The 27,190-nt window shown below is 44.3% G+C and overlaps 1 protein-coding gene across 4 annotated transcripts in view; it reads left to right on the top strand.

Moving 5' to 3' along the window:
- AGPAT5 (1-acylglycerol-3-phosphate O-acyltransferase 5) overlaps positions 1–27,190 on the top strand; it is a 111,122-nt gene that overhangs the window by 9,386 nt on the left and 74,546 nt on the right. For all 4 annotated transcript variants that reach the window (XM_074988906.1, XM_074988904.1, XM_074988905.1 and 1 more), the window contains exons 2-3: positions 16,325–16,394; positions 18,660–18,775. In XM_074988906.1, coding sequence (XP_074845007.1) covers positions 16,325–16,394; positions 18,660–18,775 — 186 coding nt within the window. The remainder of the gene's footprint in view (positions 1–16,324; positions 16,395–18,659; positions 18,776–27,190) is intronic.

Here is a 27,190-nt window from a genome sequence, read left to right as displayed (position 1 = left end):
GATGAAAAGTATCTGTGCTTAATTCCATTCTTACTGGCTCTGACTATCACGCTGAGTGTGAAAGTGATGTCTCGTTTAAACAGACAGATGGTGTTCACTCTTCAGTGGGATGCCAAGTGGAAGTTTGGTATGTTGCACCTGTGACTGTATGGTAGAGGTCAGCACTGTCAGATTCAGCTAAACTGTCTAGGGCTTGACTTTCAGAGGTGTTGTGTACTTGTTGCTCCCACTGCGTTTGAATAAAGTTTAAAATAAGGTTTCTAGTGTTCAAACCAAAAGTAACCTAAGATTTCAGGCAGTTGGCAAACTAGTAAACACTTGGGCTATGTCTACACTACAAAATAACTTTGAAGTACAACTTCAAAGTTGAGCCTCTATACATACTGTACTTTGAAGTTAAACTTCAAAGTAGGGCACTACTCCATTCCTGGGAATGGAGTGAGGACTTCAAAGAAAGGGAAAACGTGCGTAGAGACTCTGGTGGCCACTTCAAAGTAGTGCGTAACTTTAAAGTTAATTTTGAAATTAGTTTCTAGTGTAGACGCACCCTTGCTTGGATAAACATGTAAATGGCACTCTTTTTAACCTCCAAGTTATAAGCCTGTATATGAATCTTTCAGTGATCTCAGTTATCTAGGTTGTATCCGTGTCTAGTATCAACATATGGAATTGTCAGTAAATATAAAGTTATGCATCTAGCGAAATCCTAGGAAGTCAAAAATATACTGGTTAGCACTACAGAGAAAAGAACTCCTGTGAGAGATCAAAATAAAAATGTGTTTCTTCTTGAAAGCAGGCTTAGCTACAAGAACAGGAGGATGAACTAAAAGGATTTGCTTTACTAAACAATCATTTAAACAATCCTGTTTGTCGAGAAAGATCCTATTTGTGTTTGAGAGTCAGGAGATTTGACTTAATAATCCTGTTTGTGATTAAGTCAAATCTCATGGCTTCCAATCGAGTGCTCTGTCTTCTCAGTCTCCATATAAGGGTAGCTTTTTCCCTCAGTTGCATTTTACCCTAGGGGTGGTAGAGCAACTATCCCCTTCTCAGAGGGTGACCAATGTGTAGGTACTGCCTTTTTTAGTATAGGGAAACACCTGTACCCCTGCCCCCAATTAAGTATGGTTTGTAGGTTTTCTTGCCTTGATTGACCTCATAACTCTTCAGGAATTGGGTGAACTACATTTCCTCTTTTTGGAATCAGTTACTGACTGCTGGCAAATGGATTTTGGAAATATCCACAACTTTATGTTTAATATAACCAAATAATTCATGTGAATTTGACTGTTAATAGAAAGTTGAGTCCTTTATATTTGATACAGTGCCCCTCCTAACTCTCCTATTGCAACTCTAACATTCTTAAAAAAAAAAAAAGGGAAGAAGAAGTTAATCTGGATTGACCATAAATTACTTCAGACTCAAAGTAATGTAGCAGACAGAGTAGGTTTTATCCGAAGGGTCCCTTTATAGTGTTGGATTTGAAAGTAGACTTGGCTGAAAGATCTTGATACTGCAGATATAAATTAGTGTTCTGTTGGCAGAGGAAGGTCACCTTTTTGGCTTCCCCTATCCATTTTGGATTATTTTCTAAAGAATTTTATATAGCTTTAAAAAAAATAAATAAAGACAAAAACTTCTTTCCCTTCCTTTGCTTCTGTCACTCAATGGCTACGTCTACACTAGCCCCAAACTTCGAAATGGCCACGCAAATGGCCATTTCGAAGTTTACTAATGAAGCGCTGAAATGCATATTCAGCGCTTCATTAGCATGCGGGCAGCCGCGGCACTTCAGAATTCCCATCAGCTGATGGGAATAAGGGGACTTCAAAGTAGGCGGGGTCCTTTCAAAAAGGAGCCCCGTTGGGACGAGCTGTGCGGCGGCGAGGCGCGTCAATTTTGAAGTGCCGTGGCCGCCCGCATGCTAATGAAGCGCTGAATATGCATTTCAGCGCTTCATTAGTAAACTTCGAAATGGCCATTTGCATGGCCATTTCGAAGTTTGGGGCTAGTGTAGACACGGCCAATATGTGCAACGCAATCCCAGTATAACAGGGAGCTGGTTGTTCACACGTATAATTTGTTTTGAGTTATTTTGATTTACATTTAAAATTAGTCATTCATACACTGGCAAATTCTGTTTATTTGAACATCTACCAATATACTAAAAAATTAGTTCCCTTAGAAATTTCAGACAGCTTTATGTTTGTAAAATGAATATCCTTTACAAATTCACATATTTTGCTAAGCCACAAAAGTTTTGGAGAAGCAAGGTATTTTTGAAAAATTTTAAGTCACATTTTCAGAAATAAATCTGGAACCTAAATTCCACTGAAAGTCAATATTATTTAGATGTCAGAACCACTTTTGAAAACAGAACGTGGTGCTGTGGATATTCTCACCCTGAGTCACAAATGAAGAAACTATAGTACTTTAATTATTTTCCTTTACCATCTCTCATGAATCATTGATAGATACACCCCAGTGTAAGAGTTTAGGGCATACTGTTGTACAAATATTTGTACACAGTATTACAGATAACATTTAACCAGTGCCCTGCTCAGGTCCTTTACAAGAGGTAAACTGTAAAGTCCTGTGCAAGAATGTTTCCCTAGCTAGAACCCCTAAAGGTAATGTCTCTCAAAATGTCCCTCATTTTTCCTGTACAGGACAAAATAAGGATAACATTTGCAAAAAGTAAGTAATTTAGGCTCATAGGTGCCATGTTGCTTTTGAGTCTCAAACGCGTCCTGGGTCGTGGCATAGCTTCCTTCATTGTTCATGCCAGTGGCCTGTGACTTACACCTCTTGGAGATATCGTTTGTGTGCGGCCAGTGTCATGTTCATGCAGTTCTTTGTAAAAGTGGCAGGTCTGTGGATTGACTGTTGGCTTTCCTGGCGTTTTGGTATGTCTGACACAGTCCTTTCACTTTCATCTGGCTCTGCTCATGATCTCTTCTGTATGCCTTCTCCTACATCTCCCATACAATCTGCTTGAAGTCTTTCCCCTTTTCTATGGCTGGTCAGATGGTGTGTTTGTATGCACTCTTCTCCCCACACAGGCCCAGGAAATCTAAAATCTCTTGTCTATTCCAGTCCCAAGTACATTTGGAGCATGAAACTAGCATGATCAGCTGGGCAGTTGTGCTTGCCAAGCTGGTCTATGAAGCTAGCATGATCGGTTGGGCGGTTGTGCTTGCCAAGCTAGACAATCAGGAAAAAGCATTTCAAAAATTCAGTGTTTTAAAAGGCTTCTGGACTTGGTTACCCCTAGGGAGTGAAGCTCACTATTGTAACCAGAGCAGTCAGTGTTAGGCTTTGTGGGACAGCTGCTAGAGATCTGTCAGGGTTTACATGGGTAACACAGCATCTACATTTGCATTGTGTCAACCTCAGTAAACTCTTTTATATCCAGCATTCTCTCATCTGGAACTCTCATATAACTGTCCTTTTATCCACAAGGAAATTTTTGTTCCCTTTTCCATGAGTACAGAATAGTGAAAGTAAATACAAATAAATACAGCAAATACAGTATAAGTTTACAGTGTACAAAACTACTGTTGTTGATAAAGTACTCTGCATACATTAGTGTTTTTTTCTTAATAGCTAATCTTGTTTTTCTTTAGTGTTATGCATTGCTAGGTATACCTCTCTATCCTCCACAATATTTGAATATCTAGCAACCTCCCAGTCCTGGGTCTGCCAGATATGAAAGAGTTTACTATATATTGATCATAGCACAGCACTGTAGTGACCAGAAGTCCCAGTTACGTGAACAGCCTCAAAATCTGGGCCTTTCTGTCACATAGTGGTCTCTTATATGCTACTTCCATCCTGATTTTTTACAAATGCTGTTTGGTCAGCCTATTCAGCAGTGCTGGGAAGTAGTGTCAGGAGGTGTAGGCATAATGGAATGCTTATATCAGTGAGAGACAGACATAAGTGTATACATGTACAGCTTCATCAGTGCTAGGCATCTTACATTGAACTAACTTTTTACTACAATATACCCTCGAGTTATGCTGGGGTTGCCTTCCAACTCAATAACTCAAGTTTTAATGCAAGTCCAGGGGAGACAGGAAGCAGGCTACCACCTGGTTTCCGAGTCCCCTGGGCTTGCAGGAGCTGGGAAACTGACCAGGCCGCTAGGGCTGGTCAGTTTCGGGCTGGTCAGTTTCCTGAGTCTTCCAGTGGCGGGGAGCTGGAACCAGGGAGCATCTTGGTTCCAGTTTCCCTGTGGCTTTCAGGACTAGGAAATGGACCAGCTCATGGCTGGTCAATTTTCTGGGCCCTGCAATCAGAAGAGACGGAAACCATGTGGCAGCATCATCTGGGGCTGCTGCTGGGGACTGGGCTAGGAGTCCAGCTGCTTCCTGACTGTGGGTCTCCCTGCCCCAGACCAGGGACTCCTCAGCTGGCTCTGTGGGTGGCCAGGTGAGCTGGATCCGGGCAATGGGAGGGTGTTGAACCAGAGCTGTGCACAGGATTTGAACTGGAGCCACAGTTGGTGGGGTGGAAGCAGAGCCACGTGTGAGGGGGGTTGAACCAAGGTAGAGGTTTGAGCCAGAGCTGGGCCACAGGGCGGGGCGGGGTGTTGAACCAGGGTGGAGGTTTGAGCTGAATCCACACATGCGAATGGTGAGCCAGGTGGGGGCAGGGGTTTGATCAAGGGCCACAGGGGAGCGGGATTTTGAGTAGAAATTGCACATTTTTGAGGGTTTATTGTATAGTATCAGGGGGTAACCATGTTAGTTTGTATCCACAGAAACCAGAAGTCCTGTGGCACCTTACGGGCTCACAGATATTTTGGAGCATAAGCTTGCATGGGCAAAAACCCACTTCGTCACTACATGCATCTGACGAAGTGGGTCTTTGCCCATGAGAGCTTATACTCCAAAAAATCTGTTAGTCTATAAGGTGCCACAGGATGGAGTCCTCATTGTTTTGTAATATAGATTAAGGCTCATTTTCTGTTGGACTGTATTCTCAACTCTGTCACAGACTTTCTGAATGATGTGGGATAGAACACTTGCTTTTATTTGTCAAAGTGTTTACTAATTGAAAGTACTGAAGATATTTGGCGTGTTGTTTGGTTGGTCAATATCTTCAAAAAAAATTCCCTCAATCCAGTACCCAAAATTAGTGGCTATCTCTAAAATTTGATTAGTTTTACCATCTCTAAAGTTCCATCAGTAAAGCACTTTCAGACTATTTGGGGAAAAAATTTTAATAAAAGAAACTCGGGGCTACAATTTATATTGTTCTTCAGCTGCTGTAGCTAGGCACAGTGAGTAAACGCTTCTGTTGTAGCTTTCCTCCATTGAACTTAGATAACTGAAATTAGTGAATTAATATTTGTAAAATAAGTCTTTGCTGTTGTTATCACCTGTCTCGTTTATTCAGTTAGTTGACAATAGTGACCTTTTTATTTTACTTTAATTTTTCGTTTCCAGTGGGTTATCTGCTATGTATATATCTTTTAAACTATTTTAATAGAGGCTTTATTATTCTAGATGGGTAGACTATTACAGTTGTTAGAGCCTGGATACTTCAAAGTTCCCATTTTTAGGGTAAAATACTAAAAATATGTGTAGGCAGAGAAATATGAGCCGAAGGAAGGACTCCAAAATGACATTTTTCCTGCCATTTATGATTAAAAAAATGGTATGTTTTCTTTGGCTGACAAAGTAAACCCATTTCCTTTTAAAATGTCAGTTGTTCCTTTTAGTCGAGGTGGGGTATAGCTCAGTGGTATGAGCATTGACCTGCTAAACTAAGGGTTGTGCGTTTAATCCTTGTGGAGGCTATTTAGGAATTGGGGCAAGTAGATGTCAGGGATGGTGCTTGTCCTGCCAAGAGGGCAGGGGCCTGGACTAGATGACCTCCCAAGGTCCCTTCCAGTTCTAGGAGATGTGTATCTCCACTTATTATTATTATTATTTTTTAGTTCAGAATAGCAGCTGCTGGCAAAGCTAGGTCAGATCCTTTGCAGTTCAAACTCAAAACTCATTCAAGACTTTGTGAGATATTCCTGTTTAATTCAGGGCGGAGGGAGCTAGAATAGTGAGGGGGAATTGGGGAGCATTTCTTAATTTTTAAGTACCAAAATCCATGATCCTAAAAAGTAGTTTCACTTTCAGAGTGAATACTCAGGTGTGTAAGTGTTTTCTGAATTAATATGTAAGAATAAAAGTCACAGCAAACAGTTAAGGTCCAGGTTAGTACTATACATCAAGGGTGTGTCTACACTTGCATTCCTCTTTTGAAAGTGGCATGCAAATGAGGTAAATTGAAAATGCAATTGCGGTATAAATTTGCATATTCAACACCTCATTTGCATATTCTAATTTCAAAAGAGCTGCTTTCAAAAGAAGAAAGCCAGTGTAGACGCTGCTTTTTTGAAAGTAACCCCATCTTTGAAAGAATCCTTCTTCCCATTAAATAAAGGGAAGAAGGATTCTTTTGAACATGGGTTTACTTTCGAAAAAGCAGCGTCTACACTGGCTTTCTTCTTTCTAAGAAGAAGCTTTCTAGCTCTAAAGCTTTCTAGCTCTAAGTATCATGTCTAGACAGAGGAAATAAAATAAATCAAAATATCTTCATTAAATCCTCTGCCTCCCAGTACAGCACAAGCAAAGGATTTTTCAAACATAAATTATGCATAGAACTCCCTACAAGGTAACTGTGATGTTCAGTCTCTGGGGTTTGGCTACAGTTTCCTTTTCTGAATGCTAACAGAACACACGAGTTGTAATATACTTCTGAGTGAACTACCTGATCTAATAATCTGGTTTGGATGAGGTTTTCAAGTCAGGAAATTGCACAGTGTGACTATGAAGTCTATTCTCTTACTGTACTTCATTAAGCAGTTGTATAATGCATATGAATGTAAAATATAAAAGATTTTTAAGGAAAAGTATGATTTAAAGCCAAGAAGTTTGAAGATGCTCTTTACTCAAATTACTTCACTAAAAAAACTGAAAGACTCTTTCCTTCCCTCTCCTTTCCTCTCTCCTGTCGGATGGTAAGTGTGAGCAGTCTGAATGGGGATTAACAGTGCTTTACCAAAAAAAAAACAAAAAAAAAACAACCAGAAATGTAGAGAGAGCATTTTGTTGCCCTTGAAGCACTGTTTCAGGTAAAGGTATTAGCCAGGAGACTGGGAGACCTAAATTAAAATCCCTGTTCTGCCCCAGATGTCCTTTGTAGCAAGTTGTTCAGTCTCTCTGTGCCTCAGTTACTTGTGTGTTTGGTGGGAGGGGGGAGTAATGCTTCCCTGTCTCACGGGAATGTTGTGAGGATAACTACAAGGAAAAGATTGTGAGGTATTCCAGTATTATGGTATGGGAGGCTCTGCAAGTACCTGAGATCGAGAGAGTTCAGTGTTCCAATGAATTTGAGAGCATTCTCTCTCATGCCCCATTTCTGTCAAGTGAAGGCACAGGCCCAGTGGTTTGAACGACTTCTCCTGAAAAGCCTGGTATGAGCTGTTCTTCTCATCAACTAAGAAAGAAAGCAGGGAGGTAAAAATTTGAACAACCTCAACCATTATGGTCCTGATTTAATAGTAAATAAAACAGACATCAGAATAGTTATAAATAGCAATTTGTTTGCCAGTAAATACTTTTATAAGAAAAGAAACATCACAGGCTTTCAGTATACACTGTGTATGTTGGTTTTTGAATGCAAAATTTACAGCATTTTTGTGGGTGAGACCCCACTGCATACTCCTGCAAAAATATCTCCGTACTAACCTGCTGCCGTTTAAACCAAAGGAAGAAACAAATGAGGTAATGCCCTACAAACTCACTGTATAGGGGTCCTGCATTGGTAGGTGCTATATTAAACTGAAGCTCGCAGCCAAAAAATACAGTATCATGAAAAGCTATAGTTACTTGGACTATTACTGTACAGTACTAATGTACTTTTTGAGATTGAAGCTAGGGCTAATAATTATTTTAAAATCACAATAATGGAGTTAAAAAAGTTGTAATTAATCTAATTGAAAATACTTATTATTTTTACAATATAAATCTTTGTAATCAGAAATATCAAGTGAGCACCATATACTTCATGTTTTGCATCACAATTCAAATCAATATATTTTAAATTGTAGAAAAACACCCAAAATAATTGTAAATTGGTATTTAATTATTGTTTAACAATGCAACTAGAAATGCAATAATCAAGACTATTTTTAAGCTAGTTAATTTGTTTTGCATTTACTTTGTGCATTAACTGTGATTAGTTGACAATTGTAGTTGAATCCTTACCCTTAAATAGATCTGTTTAGTTTAAAAGGACCTGATCCAACTTCCATGGAAGTAAATGGGAACATTTCCAGTGATTTCAGTGAAAAGTGAATTGGTACAAGACTCTACAGAAACATCACAATCACTATTTATAAACAAATGGGAGATCAGGCAGCACTTGAAACCCACTACATATACCGTGCAGGAAGAGAAAATGATGTGTGCATTGCATGGGCAGATGGCTTTCTCTCTTTGGTTTGTTCTCTTTCTTTAGCTCACTACTCTAACATTGTTTTCTTATTCTCTTTAACCTTCTCCACATAATTATGTTTCAGTGTCGCTTTGTTAGCCAGATAACAAAGTAGTGCTGGTGCCTGAGAACTTACAATCTTAAGTTAGTAACACAGGAAAAGGAGATGACAACACAGGCCTGTGAGCTGAGAGGAGTGGAAAATGAAAAACAATAGGATCCTGTGATGTGAAGGAGAAATGCTGATAGCTCTAGTGTGTATTTCTATGAACTCTTTTTAACACTTTACTGTTTCTATTTTTTTTCCAGCTGTGGAGAGGAGGGAGAGTAATCCTGCAGATATTTTTATACTTCATTTTCCCTTCCTTTCTGACTGCAATTCCCCATGTGTGCGAAACCTCCTCTAACTTTCTGATTAAACTGACCACTCTTTTCTTCTGTAAAAGGAGTGTGATGCAAAACACCTAGCTTGGTGCTGGAATAGCAGCATAGAGGAGAAAACTGTTACTTTGTGTGGATTTCAGAATGCAGCTTCTGAGCTAACAGTAGTAGAAACCATTAGTAGGAGATTAATACAACAAAAAGATCATAATGATGTTACATACATTTATGGTGTACCCATAGTTTGAATACTGCTTGTGGTTCTTGTCACCCCAAAAAGGTATATTTGACTTGTAAAAAAAATACAGAGGACTACAAAAGTGATAATAGGTATGGAACAGTTTCTATATGAGTAGAGATTTAAAAGCCTGGGACTGTACCACTTAGAAAAGAGGTGACTGGTGTGAGGAAAGTGAATATGGAAGTGTTATTTACCAGGTCATATAACCCAAACACCAGGAATCACTTAATTAACAATCACTTAAATTAACAAGCAGCAGGTTTAAAACTAACAAAAGGAAGTACTTCACAAACCACAGTCAACCTGTGGAACTCACTGCCGGGGGAATTTTGAGAAGGCCAGCAGTATAACAGGGTTCAAAAATGAATTAGATAAATTCATGAAGAATAGGTGCATCAGTGGCTATTATCCAAGGTAAACAGGGATGCAGCCCCCTAGTTTGGGTGTATCTGAAGGTCTGGCTTCTAGAAGCTGGGACTGGGTGAACATGCATGGATCACTTGATAAATTGCCTTGTTCTGTTCATTTCCTCTGCATTCGACATTGTCATAAAACACAATACTAGGCTGACCCAGTATGTTTTTACTTTCGTCTTTATGATTTTTAGGCGTCAGTGGGGAGATGAACTCTACTAATTAGTAGCAGACCTTTGGAGAGGACTGGGTTAAACGCAGCAGTCAGTGGCATTTTACATTCTGTAAGCAGTACACCCGTAAGCTGAATTTGATGAGGCTAGATTAAAAATCCATAAGGAAAAATTTGAAAATGCCAAGACAAATGCCAGCTGTGCATGAGACTCACCTTCTGCTATGTCCTGTGAGGTGGATTTTGAGAAGAATGCTTGCTTATTCTGCAATAAGCTGGAAGCCTAAAGGTATGCATTAACAGTTTTAGCATGCGAGACAGGTGAAGAACTGTATGAAGATGATGTTCATAACAAGAACATTTCTTGGGAAATAGATAGTGACAGATGATGCAGGAAAAGCTGAAGTACTCAATGCTTTTTTTGCCTTAGTCTTCACAGACAAAGTCAACTTCCCAATGATGGTCCTAGATGATGCAGTACAGGAAGGTGGAGGGCAGCCATCTGTGGGGAAGGAACAAGTTCTGAGCTATCTAGAAAAACTAGATGTGCACAAGTCCATGGGTCTGGATTTAATGCACCCCAGGGTACTGAGGGAATTGGCAGAGGTCATTGCTGAACCTTTGGCCATTATCCTTGAAGACTCCTGGAAATCGGGGGAGATACCGGATGACTGGAAGAAGGCAGACATAGTGCCCATCTTTAAAAAAGGAAAGAAGGATGATCCAGGGAACTATAGACCCGTCAGCCTTACCTCAATCCCTGGGAAAATAATGGAGGGAATCCTCAAGGAATCCATTTTGAAGCACTTGGAAGAGGGGAAGGTGATCAAAAGTAGCCAACATGGATTCACCAGGGGCAAGTCCTGCCTGACCAATCTGATCAGCTTCTATGACAACGTAACAAGCTCTGTGGACATGAGGAAGTCAGTGATGTGATATACCTTGACTTCAGCAAGGCTTTTGATATGGTCTCCCATAACATTCTTGTCCATAAGTTAAGGAAATATGGATTGGATCCTTGGACTATAAGATAGATAGAAAGCTGGCTTGATGGTCGGGCCCAAAGGGTAGTGGTCAGTGGCTCAATATCTGGATGGCAGTCTGTTTCAAGCGGAGTGCCGCAAGGCTCGGTTCTGTGGCAGGTGTTATTCAACATCTTTATTAATGACCTGGATGAGGGACTGGGTTGCACCCTCAGCAAGTTTGCAGATGACACAAAACTAGGGGGAGAGGTAGATACATTGGAGGGTAGAGAGGGAATCCAGAGGGACCTGGATAAATTGGAGGACTGGGCCAAAATAAATCTGATGCTGTTCAATAAGGAGAAGTGTAGAGTCCTGCACCTGGGGTGGAAGAATCCCAAACATTGTTACAGGCTGGGGACCGACTGGCTCAGCAGCAGCAGCAGCAGCAGTACGATGGAAAGGGACCTAGGGGTTATGGTGGATGAAAGGCTGGATATGAGTAAACAGTGTGCCCTTGTAGCCAAGAAAGCTAACGGCATACTGGGGTGCATTAGGAGGAGCATTTCGAGCAGATCTAGGGAAGTAGTTATTCCTCTTTATTTGGCACTGGTGAGGCCACATCTGGAATATTGTGTCCAGTTTTGGGCCCCCCAGTATAAAAATGATGTGGATTTGCTGAAGCAGGTTCAGCGAAGGGCAACAAAAATGATTAAGGGTCTGGAGCACAAGACCTATGAGGATAGGCTGAGGGATTTGGGCTTGTTTAGTTTACAGAAGAGAAGACTTAGAGGTGATTTAATAGCAGCCTTCAACTTCCTGAAGGGGAGCTCTAAAGAGGAGGGTGAGAAATTGTTCTCAGTGGTGTCAGATGGCAGAACAAGGAGTAATGGTCAGAAGTTGAAGAGGGAAAGGTGTAGGTTAGATATTAGGAAAAACTTCTTCACCAGGCGGGTGGTGAAGCATTGGAATGCGTTGCCTAGAGAGGTGGTGGATTTTCCATCCCTGGAGGTTTTTAAATCCCGGCTGGGCAAGGTCCTGGCTGGGATGACTTAGTAGGGGTTGATCCTGCTTGAAGTAGGGGGCTGGACTAGATGACCTCCTGAGGTCCGTTCCAGCCCTATGATTCTGTGATAGATAGGGGCAATGACTCAAAAGACGTGCACACATGTAACATTACATATCGCATCATGTGGTACACTAAGAATAAATGTAATATGTTGCACCAGAAGGAAAAAGCAAGTGAAATAAGTAGTGATTTTTATTACTGTAAACTGTGCAACTCATCTGGAGTTAATAAATTGCTTCGGAGAGGCTCTAATAGAGGGAAAAGTGGTGTTGATGGCCAGTACAGAGGCTAAGTACAGAGAAGTGTGTGCTTTGTATGAGATTGAAAAGCAACAAATGCTTAGTATAGAGGCTCATAAAGCACTTACTGAAGATGAACAATGGAATATGGATGTAGATTTCAGTAACCCTATATGCAGAAATGAATCACAGTGCATATCTTCAAAAACTCTAACGTGGGTGATCTTATTAAAGCAGAATAAAGTGCTGATGTCAACAGCAATAATGAAGACTGTTCGTGTCTGCTAAATTTTTAAGGAGAGATGTTCTGTCCTGTAGGATATGGGCATTTCAGAGATTCAGAATGGACTGAAAACCTGGATCATATCACCTGGTCTCTACTACCTGAAGTTTTTGTAATAGTGTCACAGTCAAGTGAGACAGTAAGCAATTGGAGCACAAGGATGCCATTTAATGCAAGTCGTCTTATGTGAATGAGTGAGAAACAGGTTTCCAACACATACATAACAACTGTGTATGGTATTTGTGTAATCTACCACTACAGAAGGCTTTTGGTTTAACAGTTCACACCAAAACCCACAGCAAATGTCTTGTGCAGTTTATCCATAGGATTACCACCTCCACTGACTATAACAGAGTAGTCCCCATGGCGACTGCAATTGTAAGTGAGGTTCTTCACTGCCTGAGAGCTGAGCAAGGGTGGGTTTAGATTTTTGTACTGCTATAAGTTGAATTTCTTGGAAGATATAGCAAGTGGCAAAGGTACCCTTCAGGCTACTGTGATTATCTGCTGTCAGCAACATATTAAGAAGAACACACCCCAGCCTCAAGTCCTGACTGGATCAGCACCAACTATTCCATGAAGAGGCTTCCTGTCTTCATGGCTTGTTTACTTTTTTCCCAATGTCCAAAAATTCTGAAGCCAAGAAATCCAGTTTTCAATGAAGTGGCGGATGAAATGGCTATTGTAGAGCTTTCAGCATCCACTAATCTTGACTTCACTTGGTCATTGTGCAAACGTCGGCTATACTCCTGGGTAAAAGACCATTGAGTACACTAAAGAGACAGAAGACATATCCTCAAATGATCCAGATTCACAGCATATAGAGTATCACACCATTTCAGGAGAAAACTAATTTCAAAATGGTCAGACTTTAACTTGGCACTATGTAAAGTGCAAGCTTGAATGACCTGCATATGAATCCTGCTAATCATTATTGTTAGCCCCAGGGTTGCTCTTTGAATTCAACAGAATAATGTGTATGTACCTAGAGAAAAGCAAATTAATGCACATCGTGCATGGTCTTCCTAAGCCAGCACCTACTGACAGTATGGTCAGCAGAGGTCTCATCAATTACAGGTGGTATGTCTGACGTACAAGCTTTTGACCATCCAGAAAAAACAAACACTCTATGAGGTTCTTCATTATGAGACTACCAAGAAAATGCTGGGCTAAAGTTCACATGGTGTTTGACATATTTACAAAGAAATCAATTAAATATATCACCAGAAAGAAAATGCTCCAAGATACTGCACAAAACATTTGTCCGGTACAAAATCACTGACTCCACAAATACCTCCAGTGTCACAACGACGAAGCTACTGTCTCATAGGAATGAGGACATAATTGCATATCTTGCAGGAAAAATGCTGCAGCATGCAAAGAATTTTGTTAGTGCAAGGCATAATGAGGTTGCTGCCTTACACTGTTCCATGAAGTTTCTTTATAGAGCCCATGACTAGGCTGACACTATATTTATCTTGCATTCCATCAATATCACAGAGAGAAGTACTATTAAATTCTGGATTTTGCACAAGACGTAAGTATTCCTGTGCTCTGTATTAAATGCTACCAAAGAATTTTTCAGGATCCTCATTTTTGTGATTGCTGCTACAGAACAGAATTACTGGATATCCCTGAGTGATTTGTTCCTATCACTTGAACCATTAAGGCATCCACACTGCCAGGTTTCCACTTCCTTTCAGGATGTGACACTACTGGAGCATTGGCTAAATAGACCAGATTATCTTTTGTGGAAAGCATTTGATTCAACCTGTGAAGACTCTCTTCTTTCTCAGAAGATCCTCAGAATAGCTGAGAGAATCGCTGGATGATGATCAGCAAGCCAGCCAGCCTAACAGTGGTTCCCTAGAATAAGACAACATTAAAGGTGAATAGTGATATTAAAATTTCCATCAACTAGAGAAGCTGAAGTTTGGTGATCTAGGGACAGTAAGTCCTACCCATCAGTCTGCAGAGGGTGATACCATTGAAATTATGATTCTGTAGATTTTCACTAATGAAATGACACACGCCTTGACTTTGACACAAAATTGCTCATGGAATAAGATTTTACTACATTAAGTTCCCCCACTAAAAAGACTAAATTTAGTTTCAGAAACTAGATGTTTATGATTTCAGTGGTATTCCTGTAAATTATAGGGTCAGACCCCTGAACGTATTTTGTTCCAAACAACATATAGTATCTACGGTCAGTGTTAAAACTTCTTATAATTTCCAGTGTAATGCAGTGGTCAAAAGAGCTAAAGTTGTCCAGTGATGGCATAAACAGGGGAATAGCAAATAAAGGGAGCTTATCTCCTCTTTGTATTTGTACTGGTGCAACTGTTGCTGGAGTGCAGTTTCCTGTTTTGATATCTACAGATCAAGACTAATGTTGATAAAGAGCCACGAGAAATGAAAGAAATGAAATGTCGTGGTGAGAAACTGTTTAGTTTAACAAAAGAAGGCTAAACGATGAGTTTGTCACAATTCATGAGGAACCAAAATTTCATAATGGACTTTCGTTGTAGCAGACCCAGTATGCTGGGATCCCAAGGCTGTAAGGTGATGATAGGCACATTCATACTAGAAATGAGGTACAGATATTTATCAATTAAGGCAGTTAATGACTGGAATAGGTTACAAAGGTTTCTGGGGAATTTTCCATCAATTTTTAACATCAGACGTGGATGTTTTTCTAAAATGTGTTCTCTAGATAAAAATCAAGGAAGTCTTGCTGTTTGTAGTTATGTGGGACATCAGACTAGATGATCACAGTTTGTGTCACACAACTTTCTGATTTAAAAAATTAGCACTGTACAAGATCATTAAACTCTGGCCAGTGGGTCTCACAAATCTGTCATTAGGGAAACATCATTTAGTGGGTTGTTTCTAGTTGGATTCCGTAGTTAGTTAGTTCCAGGCCTGATACTTTATGTTTAACATTTTCACTGATGTTCTGGAAGTAAGTACTGTATAAAATCTTAGTAGCTAGCAGATGATGCAAAAATTGGCAGGCGAGGTACCATGATGAAGGTAAGGCATTTATACAGAGCAATTTGTACCACTTGGTAAACTGGACCCATTCAAATATAATGTCTTAGTACAACTAAATGCAAAATTTAACATCTAGGAATATGACAAGCAGGCCATGCCTATGGATTGAAGGATTTTATCTTGGACAACAGTGAGTCTGAAAAAGATCTGTGTCCCCCAGGTGGACAAACAAATCAACATAAGTCCCCAGTGTAATGTTATGGAAGAAGTGGCTACATGTGGTTGGGCCTAGGTCTGATGTCCACATTTTAAAAAGAATATTGAGAAATTAGACCAGATTCACTAAAGAACCACAAAGATGATTTGAGAGCTAGAGAATATTCCTTGCAGCAAGAGCTTAAAAATCTAAATCCATTTAGTTTATCAGAAAGGTTAAGATTTGATTTGAGTAAGTACCTTCACAGTGAGAAAATGCCAGGTACTAACATGCTCCTTTAGTAGGAAAAAGGCATAAAAAGACCAAATGTCTGGAAGCTGAAACCAAACAAATTCAAACTGGAAATAAATCACAATTTTTTAATATTAGGATACACTACTAAGGGAAACAGTAGATTCTCCATCACTGGATGCATTCAAGTCAAGACTAGATGCTTTTGTGGATGATATGCATTAGTCAAGTGCGGGCTTTTGGGTTCACATAGGGGTGCTTGGTTGCAATTTTGTGTCCCTTGTAGTACAGGAGGTCAGACTAAGTGATCTAATGATCCTTCTTGCCTGAAATGCTATGAATTTATGAATCATGTGGGCATAAGGATCTGTCTGCAAGGATCCAGTTGCAGGATTGAAACTCAGAAAAGGAAATGTCTTTCTTAATTCAGCAGCAGTGAGTAAACATTGCTCATTGTTTGGAAGTCTTTTGTCGTGATAAGATCTCATTAAGAGTTATTTTAATTAACAATGGTAACTGGCTGAGAAGTTCTATTGCTTATTAGTAAGATAGTTCATTAAGTTTCTTATTAAAGTAATGAATGTAAATAATGAAGTAATGTTTTATTTCTTTTTTAGATTATAATCTATGGGGATTTGCCAAAAAATAAAGAAAATGTAGTATATTTATCAAATCATCAGTGTACAGGTTTGTATTTCATTTGCACTTTCTTATTGCAAGGTAGACAAATAATCTGATAGCTGTTGAGCATTGTATTTAAAGAGGAATATTTCAGATTTGCATCAGTATAATTGTGATCGTAAGTATAGATAGTACGTATGTTTTAGCTAAATCACTATAATATTTGTATGATCTGTATTTTTTAACAACCTTGGTAACAAATTACCTGGAAAATTGTCTGAGAAGTACAGTTGGCCATAGTTAGAGATACCAGAATTTAGTACTACTTTCATACACATATTTTGATTCTGATTAAGGTAATTAGGAGGCTGTGTTTTGTTTTCTTTGTTTTTGTTTTTGTTTTTTGGTAACGAAGTCATAAACTGATCTTGGAAATGAGTATTACAGCCACTTGTTTTTTTAAAAGAAGGGTGTCACAGATTGTTAACACAGATTATTAGCTAATATGAGTCCAGACAATTATAATCTTCATATCAGAAACTGTGCTTGAAAAGTCTGTTGGTGTTTCTGGATCTCAACTTGCAAAATGTCTTTGCATATGATCCCACTCATCACTCGGTGCAGTTAATGAGAGCACTTGGTGCCTGGCAAGGTTCGGCCCTATCTGAGTTACCCACAAAATGCAAATCATAACATTTAAACTCTAAACTAAGATTCTTCCCTCTTTGTATGGTGCAGCTAAATTCAGCAGGAATATTATTTCCTCTCTCGAGCACTCTTCAACATGAGGCCCTGAGTACCTTAATTTTCGGTGACTTCATCTCAGCACCTTGGAAGAATGTCTTTTAGTCTAGTCTGCTATGCATTCTAAGATAACTTGGTTCAGCTCTGCTCACCCAATTTTCTTTGTCTGGACTTCACTACAGGGTAGACTGACACAACCTGTAACTCAAGGATCAAGGTTCAGTTAGGACCAGGTTTCAGTTATCTCCCTGCTAAACATGTCATTGGATCTGTGCACCTTATCAAACAAGACTTGTTGGAGTAAGAAATCCCACAGAAAACTACAGCTAAGAATTCCTACCCAGAAACTTGTCTGCTCTAGGACCCATTTATTTAGCAGATTTTTGTTTTAGGACTTCAGATGTACAGGAGGTTGATATCTAGGCATCTTGGATTCTAATACATGCAGTGCGGATGGGCACAGCAGCAAGCTGACAGTACTGTGGTTTGTTTTTGTAACTTTAAAAGACTGAGTCAGGGTGCTGGAACAATTTCTGTAGCGGTGGTTCTGCGAGCCATTGAACCAATCTGTAAACCCTGTGTATAATGGAAACCACTTCAAGCCAGCAGGTGCTGCAGCACTCCCTGCATTCCTTGTCCCAGCCCATATGGACTGGGTGCTCAGAACTTGTGTGAGAGAACTTTTTATTTATTCTAAATCAACTGAAAAGACATGTATTTGTATAATGGTCCAAGACAAGGTGTGTGGGCAATGATCAAGAGAAGTGATTCTGTACCTAACTTGTTGATAATTCTTAGCACTGCAAAAATCTTACATATTATTTAAGTTCTGTAGCTCCCTCTTAAGTGCATTCCATTAGGCCAAAGCCCAGGTGAAAAAAGTCTTGTACTGTGTGCTGGCTTTGGGAACTTAGCCCTGGGACTTCTGCCCTCACTGTGTAAGAATCCTTCACTGTAGTGATGTCACTGTATTTTTTGATTGATTTGTCAAACTCTGTTCTTGATTTAGGTGTTTTACTCTGTTCACCGTTGGCTTTTTTCAGCTGATCTAAAGAACAATATTGAAGGACTCCAAAGGAGAAATACCTGGTGTCCTCAGATGTAGGGGTCATAAAGAAGAAAAGTGTAAATGTGAAGGAAATCAGGGAATCTCTGAAGCTTGAGTAGGGACAGACAAACTAGGGCTTGGAGAAAGGGAAGATATATATATGGCAGAGAAAACCAGCAACATACAAAGAAAATTTCTTGGTAAATGCACCGGATGGCTCTTTGTGCTAGCAAACTTGAGAGTCAGACGCCTGAATGCCACAATTGGACTCACATTTGGTCAATGAAACTGGAAAACAAGCAAGGCCCCTTTAAAATAAGATTTCCTAGTATTGCCATTAAAAAGATCAGTTGCCTTGAGTGTTTACTTCATGCTTGTTTCCTCTCTTGAGATTTGTTATGAACACCAGAAGCATAATTACTGTTTCAGAAGTAGTTTAGTGCTATCCCTGTGTGCAAAATGTATTTTGTTTCCTCTGGAATATTTGAAGCCTAGTTTGACTGAAGTGTTTGGTTTGGTTTTGTTTTTTGTCTTTGCAGTTGACTGGATTGTTGCAGACATGTTGGCAGTCAGACAAAATGCTCTTGGGCATGTCCGATATGTTTTGAAAGATGGGTTAAAATGGCTTCCCTTGTATGGGTGGTATTTTTCTCAGGTAACTCCCATTTGTTTGTTTTTATCCGTACTGTTTGCACATGTAGTGTAAAAATTATGATCTTCTTTATGATATATTTCTAATACTTACTATTCAAAAGGAATCATAGTCAATTTTTTCTTGGCTTACCTATATTTTAACAAGAAATTCACTTGCTCTTATTCAGAAGCGTGTGAATTTGAATATTTAATATTTAAATAAAAGACAGCTGTTTATCAGAGGACTGAGTATTATACAGTAAGGTCTCAGAGTACATGAGGGTTCCGTTCCACACACCCTTGCGTAAAACTGGATTTCATGCAAGTTGCGGTCTGGCTTTTTCCCCGGCAGAACACGTTTTGCAGCTGGGGAAGCAGCAGAAAGGTAAGCCCTGGGGTAGGGGGTGGGCAGTTGGGGAGGGTTAAGCTTGGCGGTGGGTTGGGGTTGTGGGAGGTGAGTGGGCTAAGTCTGTCATGGGTTAGGGCTGCAGGGGGGTGAGGGGTGGAGTTGAGCGCAGGTGGTGAGCTGGGCTGTTGGGGGGGCGGAGAGTTGAGGTGGAACCAGAGCCGTGCCTGGGTGGTAAGCTGGCAGGGCGGTTGCCCTAGAGCTGCGCGGGATGGGGGAGTGGGTGGCTTATGAGCTGGCATGGGGATCGCACCGGAGCTGAAGGGCGGGCGGGTGGGCGGGCAGGCCACTAGCTTGTGAGCTGGTGGGGAGGTCATGCTGGGCGGGGCGGGGCGGGGTGGGGCGGCAGCGGCAGCTTGTGAGCCGGTGGCGGGGGTCACGCTGGAGCTGCATGGGGTGGGGGTGGCTTGACCCAGAGCCGCTTGCTGGTGGTTTAAACCGGGCTAGGGGGTGGGTTCAGGGTCGGATACATAAGAGTGGGGTCGCACACTCTGAGTTTGCGTACTTTGAGACCTCACTGTAGCTAATATTTCTGAGCTAATCTTCTAATGAACAAAGTATTGTGCTTTAGAGTAACATCAGATGGGGCACAAGTTATAGATGATGTCTAAGCTGGGCTCCTAGCTTGTTCTCCATTTCAGATATTTACATATGTGTGTTTATCAGTGTGTAAGAGACTGCTTCTTCTTTCATGAGTTGAACACAGTAGAATAATACGATGTAAAACCAATTATCTGGAAGGATAATCTCTCATTAATTTTGAGAAGGAATGTTGAGGTTTGCTTTCATGCTGTTGCTGCTACGGATTGGTCAGCTCTCATCAAACAGTAACAGAGTAGTGCTCCTGCACAATTATCGAGGTCAACCTCTGACTTATGGCAGTATGACTCCTTTAGTACTACAGAACGTCTGAGTTACAAACATCTTGGAAATGCAGATTGTTTATGACTCTGAAATGTTTGTAATGCTGAACGAAACCTGATGGCTATTCTTGCAAAACTTTACAACTGAACACGTCCCTTCTCTGTTGAATCCACTATAACAAGGGGTCCAAAATTATTTTGTAATTTTCCAAAATTTTACCTTATTTTCAACTTCCTGACTACTATACAGACTGCTAATAGACGGTGTCTCTGGAAAGTAGTATGAATGCAGGCTAGACTTCTATAAAGGCCAGAGTTACTACCTTAAACTTCTGTAGTTTTGTGTGCCCCACAGCACTTATCATACTATTAAAGATATTAAATAGAGGTGGATATATTGCTAATCCAGGGGCACAAATGGAAGACTGTTTACAAACATTAGTGTTGTGTGTATTATTTAGTGAAAATGTGTTTAAATTGCTGAAAAGGGATACACCAGGACTGTAGTGCAAGCTAATGGGTATTTTTATTGTCTTTATCACACCAAACACTTCAAAAACATAAAACACTTCCTACTCTTCCTGTTGATGCTCTGTCAGTGATGTCACTCACACTCCACTAAAACTTTCCAGTGATATGAACTTACAGAATACCCATGGAATTTATATTCCCTACCTCAGGTAAACATCCTGTTTGGAATATACGCATATTTTGGATACCTAGTTGTGCACCATTCAGGCACTAAGGAAACATATTTGTAAACATAGTTCATTGTGGAGCAGCAAACAGGTTTTAAAGTACAGAGGGGAAAAATAGAAATATAGAAAATGTATTTACAGACTTCCAGAAATCTGCTTTGAGACATACACATAAATTTTGATATAACTCAAAAGCAAATACGGTAGAAAATTAGGTACAAATTAGGGAACCATGTATAGAGGTGGCTGCATAGCTAATAAATCCCTTTTTTGGAAATGTATTTTTAATGATAACAGAAAAAAAAAGAAGCTCCATAAATTCATTTGTTAAAACGATTGTCAATGATATAAAACAGCATTGTTCTATTAGCTAGAAATATGGCTATATATTGAAAGCTGGCCTTTATATTTTTGCATGGATCTGCAGAATAGTTTCTGCTTAGGCCTCCACCAAAATACCGTCATGCTGGATAAAAGATCAGCAGAGAATTTGGGGAAGAATTAGCCAATAAATCTTACATCTGGAACCCTGAAAAACATGACAATTTTAGAATGGTAAAAGTTGACAATGTGGACAGATGATCCCATCTGATAGCCTCAATGTAATGTATTCCTGAGTACCTCCTCCAGCTCAAAATAGCATATCTATCATTCATCAATTTGTGGTTCATTTGTTAGCCTTATCTACTCCCCATTTTGCCATTGATAATAAACTGGTGTTTGCGCATGAGACAGTATTTTGCCATCCTATTTAAAATCCAGCATTATCTTGAGACCTTAATTTAATGAAACACATGTAGTTAAGTCTATAACAGAATGTTCTTTACTGCTGTGTCTACACGTAAGCACCCTTTCAAAAGGGCGAAAATCAAAGTTCAGCTTTCAAAAAAGTGGCCATCAAAAGAGAGCACCCGCTGCCATTTTTCAGATTGGCGTTTCGATCTTCTTTTTCGAAGTGCTGTCGAGGTCTTTCAGAAGCGTGTCCACATGGCTCCACGCCCTCTTTCGAAAGAAGGCAGGCAGGAAACGCTGCGGATGGGGTCCTATGGCTGACAAGCCCTTCCGGGGCCGCAGCCAGCTGCCTCCTTTAAAGGGCCCCTCCCCTCCACATGAGCCGAGTGCTTCCCAGCCTGGCAGAGCCCACTCATGCCCACCATGGAGGCCCAGCGACAGCTCCTGCAGGAGGACGCACTCATCATGGACGCCCTGCTGGCAGTGCTGTGCACCCTCGCCACAGCTGCACCTAAGCTCATTGGGTGGCTGCAAGGTCCCCCTGGGGCCACAGGGCTCCCCCCACTGTGGCATCGCTGGGCACCCCCCTGGGTGCCCTAACGGCTCTGGACCCACCCCAGCAGCACTGACTGGTGGGAGCACGTGGTGCTAGAGGAGTGGGACAAGGAAGGGTGGCTGCAGAACTTCCGCATGTCGAGGCAGACGTTTGACAAGATCTGCCACTGGCTCGCCCCCACACTCCGGCACCACGACACTTGCATGCAGCCAGCCCTCACCCTGGAGAAATGCGTTGCGATTGCTATCTGGAAGCCGGCCACCCCTGACTCCTATCGCTCCGTGGGACAGCAGTTTGGGGTGGGCAAGGCCACCGCCAGGGCTGTACTTATGGAGGTAAGGTGGGGCCAGGTGGGTGGGGGGGGGGCTGAGGCAAGGGGAACCTTCCCCTGCAAGGGGCCGGATGGGGCGGGGATTGCACGGGCCAGGGGCCGGACGGGAGGGGGGCAGAATGAGCCCAAGGCAGGGGCAACGATTGCCACACCTGCACTAGAGCACATGTCCCTCTTCCCCCTCTGCAGGTGATCAGGGCCATCAATGCGATGCTGCTCCATAGGGTCATCCGCCTGGCTTCCCAAACTGCATCAGCGCTTTGGATGGCGCACACATCCCCATCTGCACCTTGCCACACAGCGCTGCCCAGTACGTGAATGGGAAGGGCTACCATTCGGTGGTGCTGCAGGCCCTGGTGGATGCGAGAGGCAGGTTCACCGACCTGTACGTGGGCTGGGCTGGCCGCACCCATGATGCCCGGGTCTTCTGGAACTCCAGCCTCTGTCACCACATGGGGGTTGGCACCTTCGTCCCCCAGAGGGAGATCCCCGTGGCGGAGGACATCACCATGCCGCACTGCATGGTGGCAGATGCGGCGTACCCCCTGCAGCCATGGCTCATGAGGCCCTACACGGGACACCTCGACCCCACCCGGGAGGCATTCAGTGAGCACCTCAACCATGCCTGCAACGTGCTGGAGCAGGCCTTCGGGCATCTAAAGGGGCAGTGGAGGTGTCTCCTCACATGGCTGGAGGTCGGGGTCCCTAGCGTGCCCCAGGTGGTGGGCACTTCTTGTATCCTCCACAACATTGTGGAGGGAAAGGGAGACGCCTATGTCCCTGGTGGGGACCCTCCAACTGGCGCTGTCTATGAGCAGCCGGGCGCCACCCCCATCCGCCAGGCCCACCGGGACAGCCCCCGCATTCAGGAGGCCCTCAGGCAGGCCTTTGCCGATGGCCACGTCTGACCCTCATGCACGCCCACATCCCATGCACATCCATCACCCACCATCCCTCCCACCCCCACCAGCACCGCACCCGCATATCCACCACCCACCAGTCACTGAGGAGCACAGCACAGAGTGGTGAATAATGAAACGCTTATATAACTTGGGTGTTTGTACTGATATGTACAGGGGGGAACCTAACTTGGAGGGGTAACCTAACTCAGAGAGGGGCAGGGGGAACCTAACTCGAAGGGGGGTGAGATGCTCATTCCAGGGCAGGGGTGGTGGGCCACAAACCCCGTCAGCCCCTGGAGGCCCTGTCCCCCCCAGGTGTGGGGTCCCCGGTCGGGGGGGGCGGTGCCAGTAGCACCGGCATATATTGCCAGCAGGTGGGCCTGGTGGGGGCAGAGGGGGCAGTCTCTGTGGGGGCAGAGGAGGCAGGGCCAGCAGGGGGAGATGCCAGGGGGGCCAGGAGGCGGGCCACAGTGGCCGTATTCTCCTGCACAGTGTGGCTGATGCCCTCAAGGGTGTCCAGCAGTCTATAGGCCACCCTCTGCCACTCCATGTTGGCCCAGGTGAGCTGGAGGTGCTCCTTGTCCTGGTGCTGGGTGGCTGGGTCTTCCTCGGCCCTCTGAGGAGCCCTCCGGTCACAGCCCTGATGGCGAGCTGCCTGGGGTGGAGTTTGGACACCTCCGATGGCTGCGGGTGGGCTGTCTTGGACCGTGGATGGTGCGGCTGTGTGGAGAGGAGGAGAGCATGTCAATAGTGTGCCCCGGATGGAGGGGACCCAGCTGTGGCCTACCAGCCTGAGCCCACCCCATGGGGCCCCTGCCGCCACACGGGACACTGACCCCTCCAGGGAGCACCGCCCCCCCCGGGACCGGGCCTCCCAGCCTGGGTGTGGTTCTAGGGGTCTGTCCCGCAGGTCGCCCTTCCCGGCCTGCAGTGCGCGGGTCCTGGGCACCGTCCAGCACCGACCGGCCGCCACCGCTGTGTGGCTTACGGCGCTGTCCATTGGAGTGGGTGCTGGGCCTCACTGGTGTGGCACCACGGGGTGCCACATCCCATGTGGGGGCTGGCCTGGCTGATGCCCAGGACCACTGGTTCTGTGTGCGGGCACCTAGCCATTGTATCGCCCCCACCCTGTCGAGTAGGTGTGCGCCCCTCCCTGGACATACCGGAGGGTCCCTCAGCGACATACGGAGTTCTTCTTCGAGTGTCCCCGTGGGTGCTCCACAATAGGTGTCGGGCTCACCCGGCGCCGCAGATCGGATCTTCCAACCAGTTTCTGCCGGACCGCGCATGCGCCGGCGCGCGCCGCTCCCTTGCGCGCTCCTGGCCATGTGCGCGATCCGGTCCCCGCCAGTTCCTCTTAACCGCCGTCGGCTGCAGACGGAATCCGAACTAGGCTAAGGCCAAGTAGCGTATTCAATGACTTTAACTGTTTTTCTTTAAAGTTTTTCAAGTACTTAGGCTACTGCAAGTTAGCCGGTTGTTATTTTTCCAAAAAAACAAAAGCAACAAACAAACTACAAGTGGGACAGCTTCAATCCAGTCCCAGTAACAAGCGCCGGAGGCCAGGAGCATAGGGCCATCAGCCCTCCTGCTGCGGCAGGCCATCGGAAGGGGAAAACAGCACAGAGAAGGTGCTAAGTACCCGATTAACAACTGAAAGACTCACCAACAATGTCCTCTTCAGGATTTAAAAAAAATGTGAGTCCTGCTGAGAGGCGATGCCAGCGTCCGATGGGCACAGTCTATGCATAAGGTGCCTTGGGGAGTCCTATGTTGCACAGAAATGCTCCTTCTGTGCTAAATTAACAGCCAGAGCAAGGAGAGACAGGGAGATGCGGCTTAAAATGCTGCTTTTTGATAAGGCCCTCCAGCCAGACGTGCCGGAGCGGCCGCAGCAGGAGGGACCCTCCGGGGCCCATAAAAGGAAAGCTGCCTCCCTCACCCCATCAGCGCAAGAATGGAGGAAAGCCTCCCCAGCCCGATCCCTGCCGGCAGCAACAGCGAGCGGGACGGGAGGAGCGAGCAGCCCCCAGCCGCAGCAACAGCTGATCGGCGGCGGCACGGAGAGCCACTTGGAAGCGGCTCAGTCTCCGATAATCAGCCAGCCGCCCTGCACCGCAGGCAGGGCGGCGGCTAAACAAGCGCCGGTACCGGCGGCACCGCAGGCAGTGGCACCGACCCCCGGGGAACCGGCGGTGCAGAGCGCGCAGGCACGCAGCCTGCAGGCACCGAAGGACACCGCATGTGCGGCACCGCCTTCGAGCGTGCCTAGCACGGTGCGGACGGGGCCGGGATCCCCTGTGCGTCAGGGGGCGGAGTTACCTCCTCCCGGGAGGGGGAAGGCTGCACACAAGAGGAGGCATTGCAGCCCCTCTCCGGACAGGGCTGTAGAGTTGCTTTCTCACAGCCCTCCGCTTATGTTGCAGACTCCAACCAGAAGGCAGGGGTCCCCCCAGCCTACCCGGAGCCCCCTTCTCCATTTTTGCAACCAGCCTCACCCTGGCTGGGACCACCTTCGCCCTTCCTGGGGTTTGAACCGCTGGACTATTATGCAAAATCGCTCTCTCCAGTGTCTCGACGATCTCCCTCCCCCAGACGCAGAGGGTATGCACCAAGGGAGTGGTCTAGGTCACCTTCCCAAGAACAGTGCCTATACTGCCATGGTCGCCCCTACCACGCGGGGCATAGACACCATTGGCAATCTACTAGGGGAAGATCCCCACAGACGATCTCGTACCCCCCGAGGGCAATTGCGACCGGGGACAGACTCAAGCGTCTCAGGGGGGACTGGTTATGGAACCCCGAGATTTTCCCTCGCAAACCTCTAGCAAGAAGGTGTACCATCACTAGCAGGAACCGGAAGGGTCCAGAGAGACGTACCCCAGCGGTTCCTCGCTCTCCTCCCTGGATGAGGCTACGGCCCCGGGGGACGTCCATCCTCCGGACGATCTCAAACAGTTTCAAGAGCTGTTTAAGAGGGTGGCCTTCACACAAGGCATCCGGACAGCATAGGTGCAAGAGAAACACCATAAGCTCCTCAAAAATTTGAGACCTCCGGCCTCCTCCAGACTAGCAATACCGCTTAATGAAGCGATCTTAGAGTCCGCCACTACGATATGGCAGACCCCTGCGACTATTCCGCCTGTCCACAAGAGAGCGGATAAGAAATACTTCGTGCCGGCGAAGGGCATGGAGTTCCTGTTCAGCCACCCACAGCCAAATTCCTTGGTGGTGGAGTCGTTGCAACAAAGATCAAAGACATCTCAATTCAGGACAGGGGGAACAGACAAAGATGCCAAGAAGCTAGAGCTGTTCGGCAGAAAGGTCTACTCCTCCTCCACCCTACTGTTGCGAATGGCAAATTACGCAGCGCACTTAGCGAACCATAATTTCGACAACTATTCCAGGTTAACCTCCCTAATGGACTCGCTTCCAGAGGACAAAAAGCCGGTGCTCAAGGCCATAGTGCAAGAAGGCTACGCGGCCTCGGGGACGGGAGTTCAGATCGCCCTGGACGTTGCGGACACAGCAGCACGTTCCACAGCAACGGCAGTGGTGATGCGAAGGGAGTCCTGGCTCCAGACTTCGGGTATACCTAGGGATGTGCAGGCGAAGATAGTTGACCTTCCCTTCGACTCGCAGAAGCTGTTTGCTGAATCAACTAACTCGGTCCTTCATTCCAGTAAAAATTCAAGAGCCACACTCAGGACCCTGGGGATTTACACCCCTCCATACACAAAGAAAAGGTACTACCCTCAACAAAGACGGTACCAGTACCAGCAACAGTGCCCCCAGTACCACAGGGGTTACGAGCGAGGGCGACATCAACAGCACCAGCAGTACAGAACTCCCAGGTGACGTTCACAACAGAGCCGTGCGTCCTCGGGGCGGGGCCAAAGGCCACAAGTTTGACCACAATCGCCTCCATCCTTACAGCACTGGACGATGG

This window comes from Carettochelys insculpta, chromosome 3 (assembly GCF_033958435.1).
Source record: "Carettochelys insculpta isolate YL-2023 chromosome 3, ASM3395843v1, whole genome shotgun sequence".
NCBI lineage: Eukaryota > Metazoa > Chordata > Testudines > Carettochelyidae > Carettochelys > Carettochelys insculpta.
The sequence above is the reverse complement of the archived record's forward strand: the minus strand, read 5'-3'. Positions and strand labels throughout refer to the sequence as shown.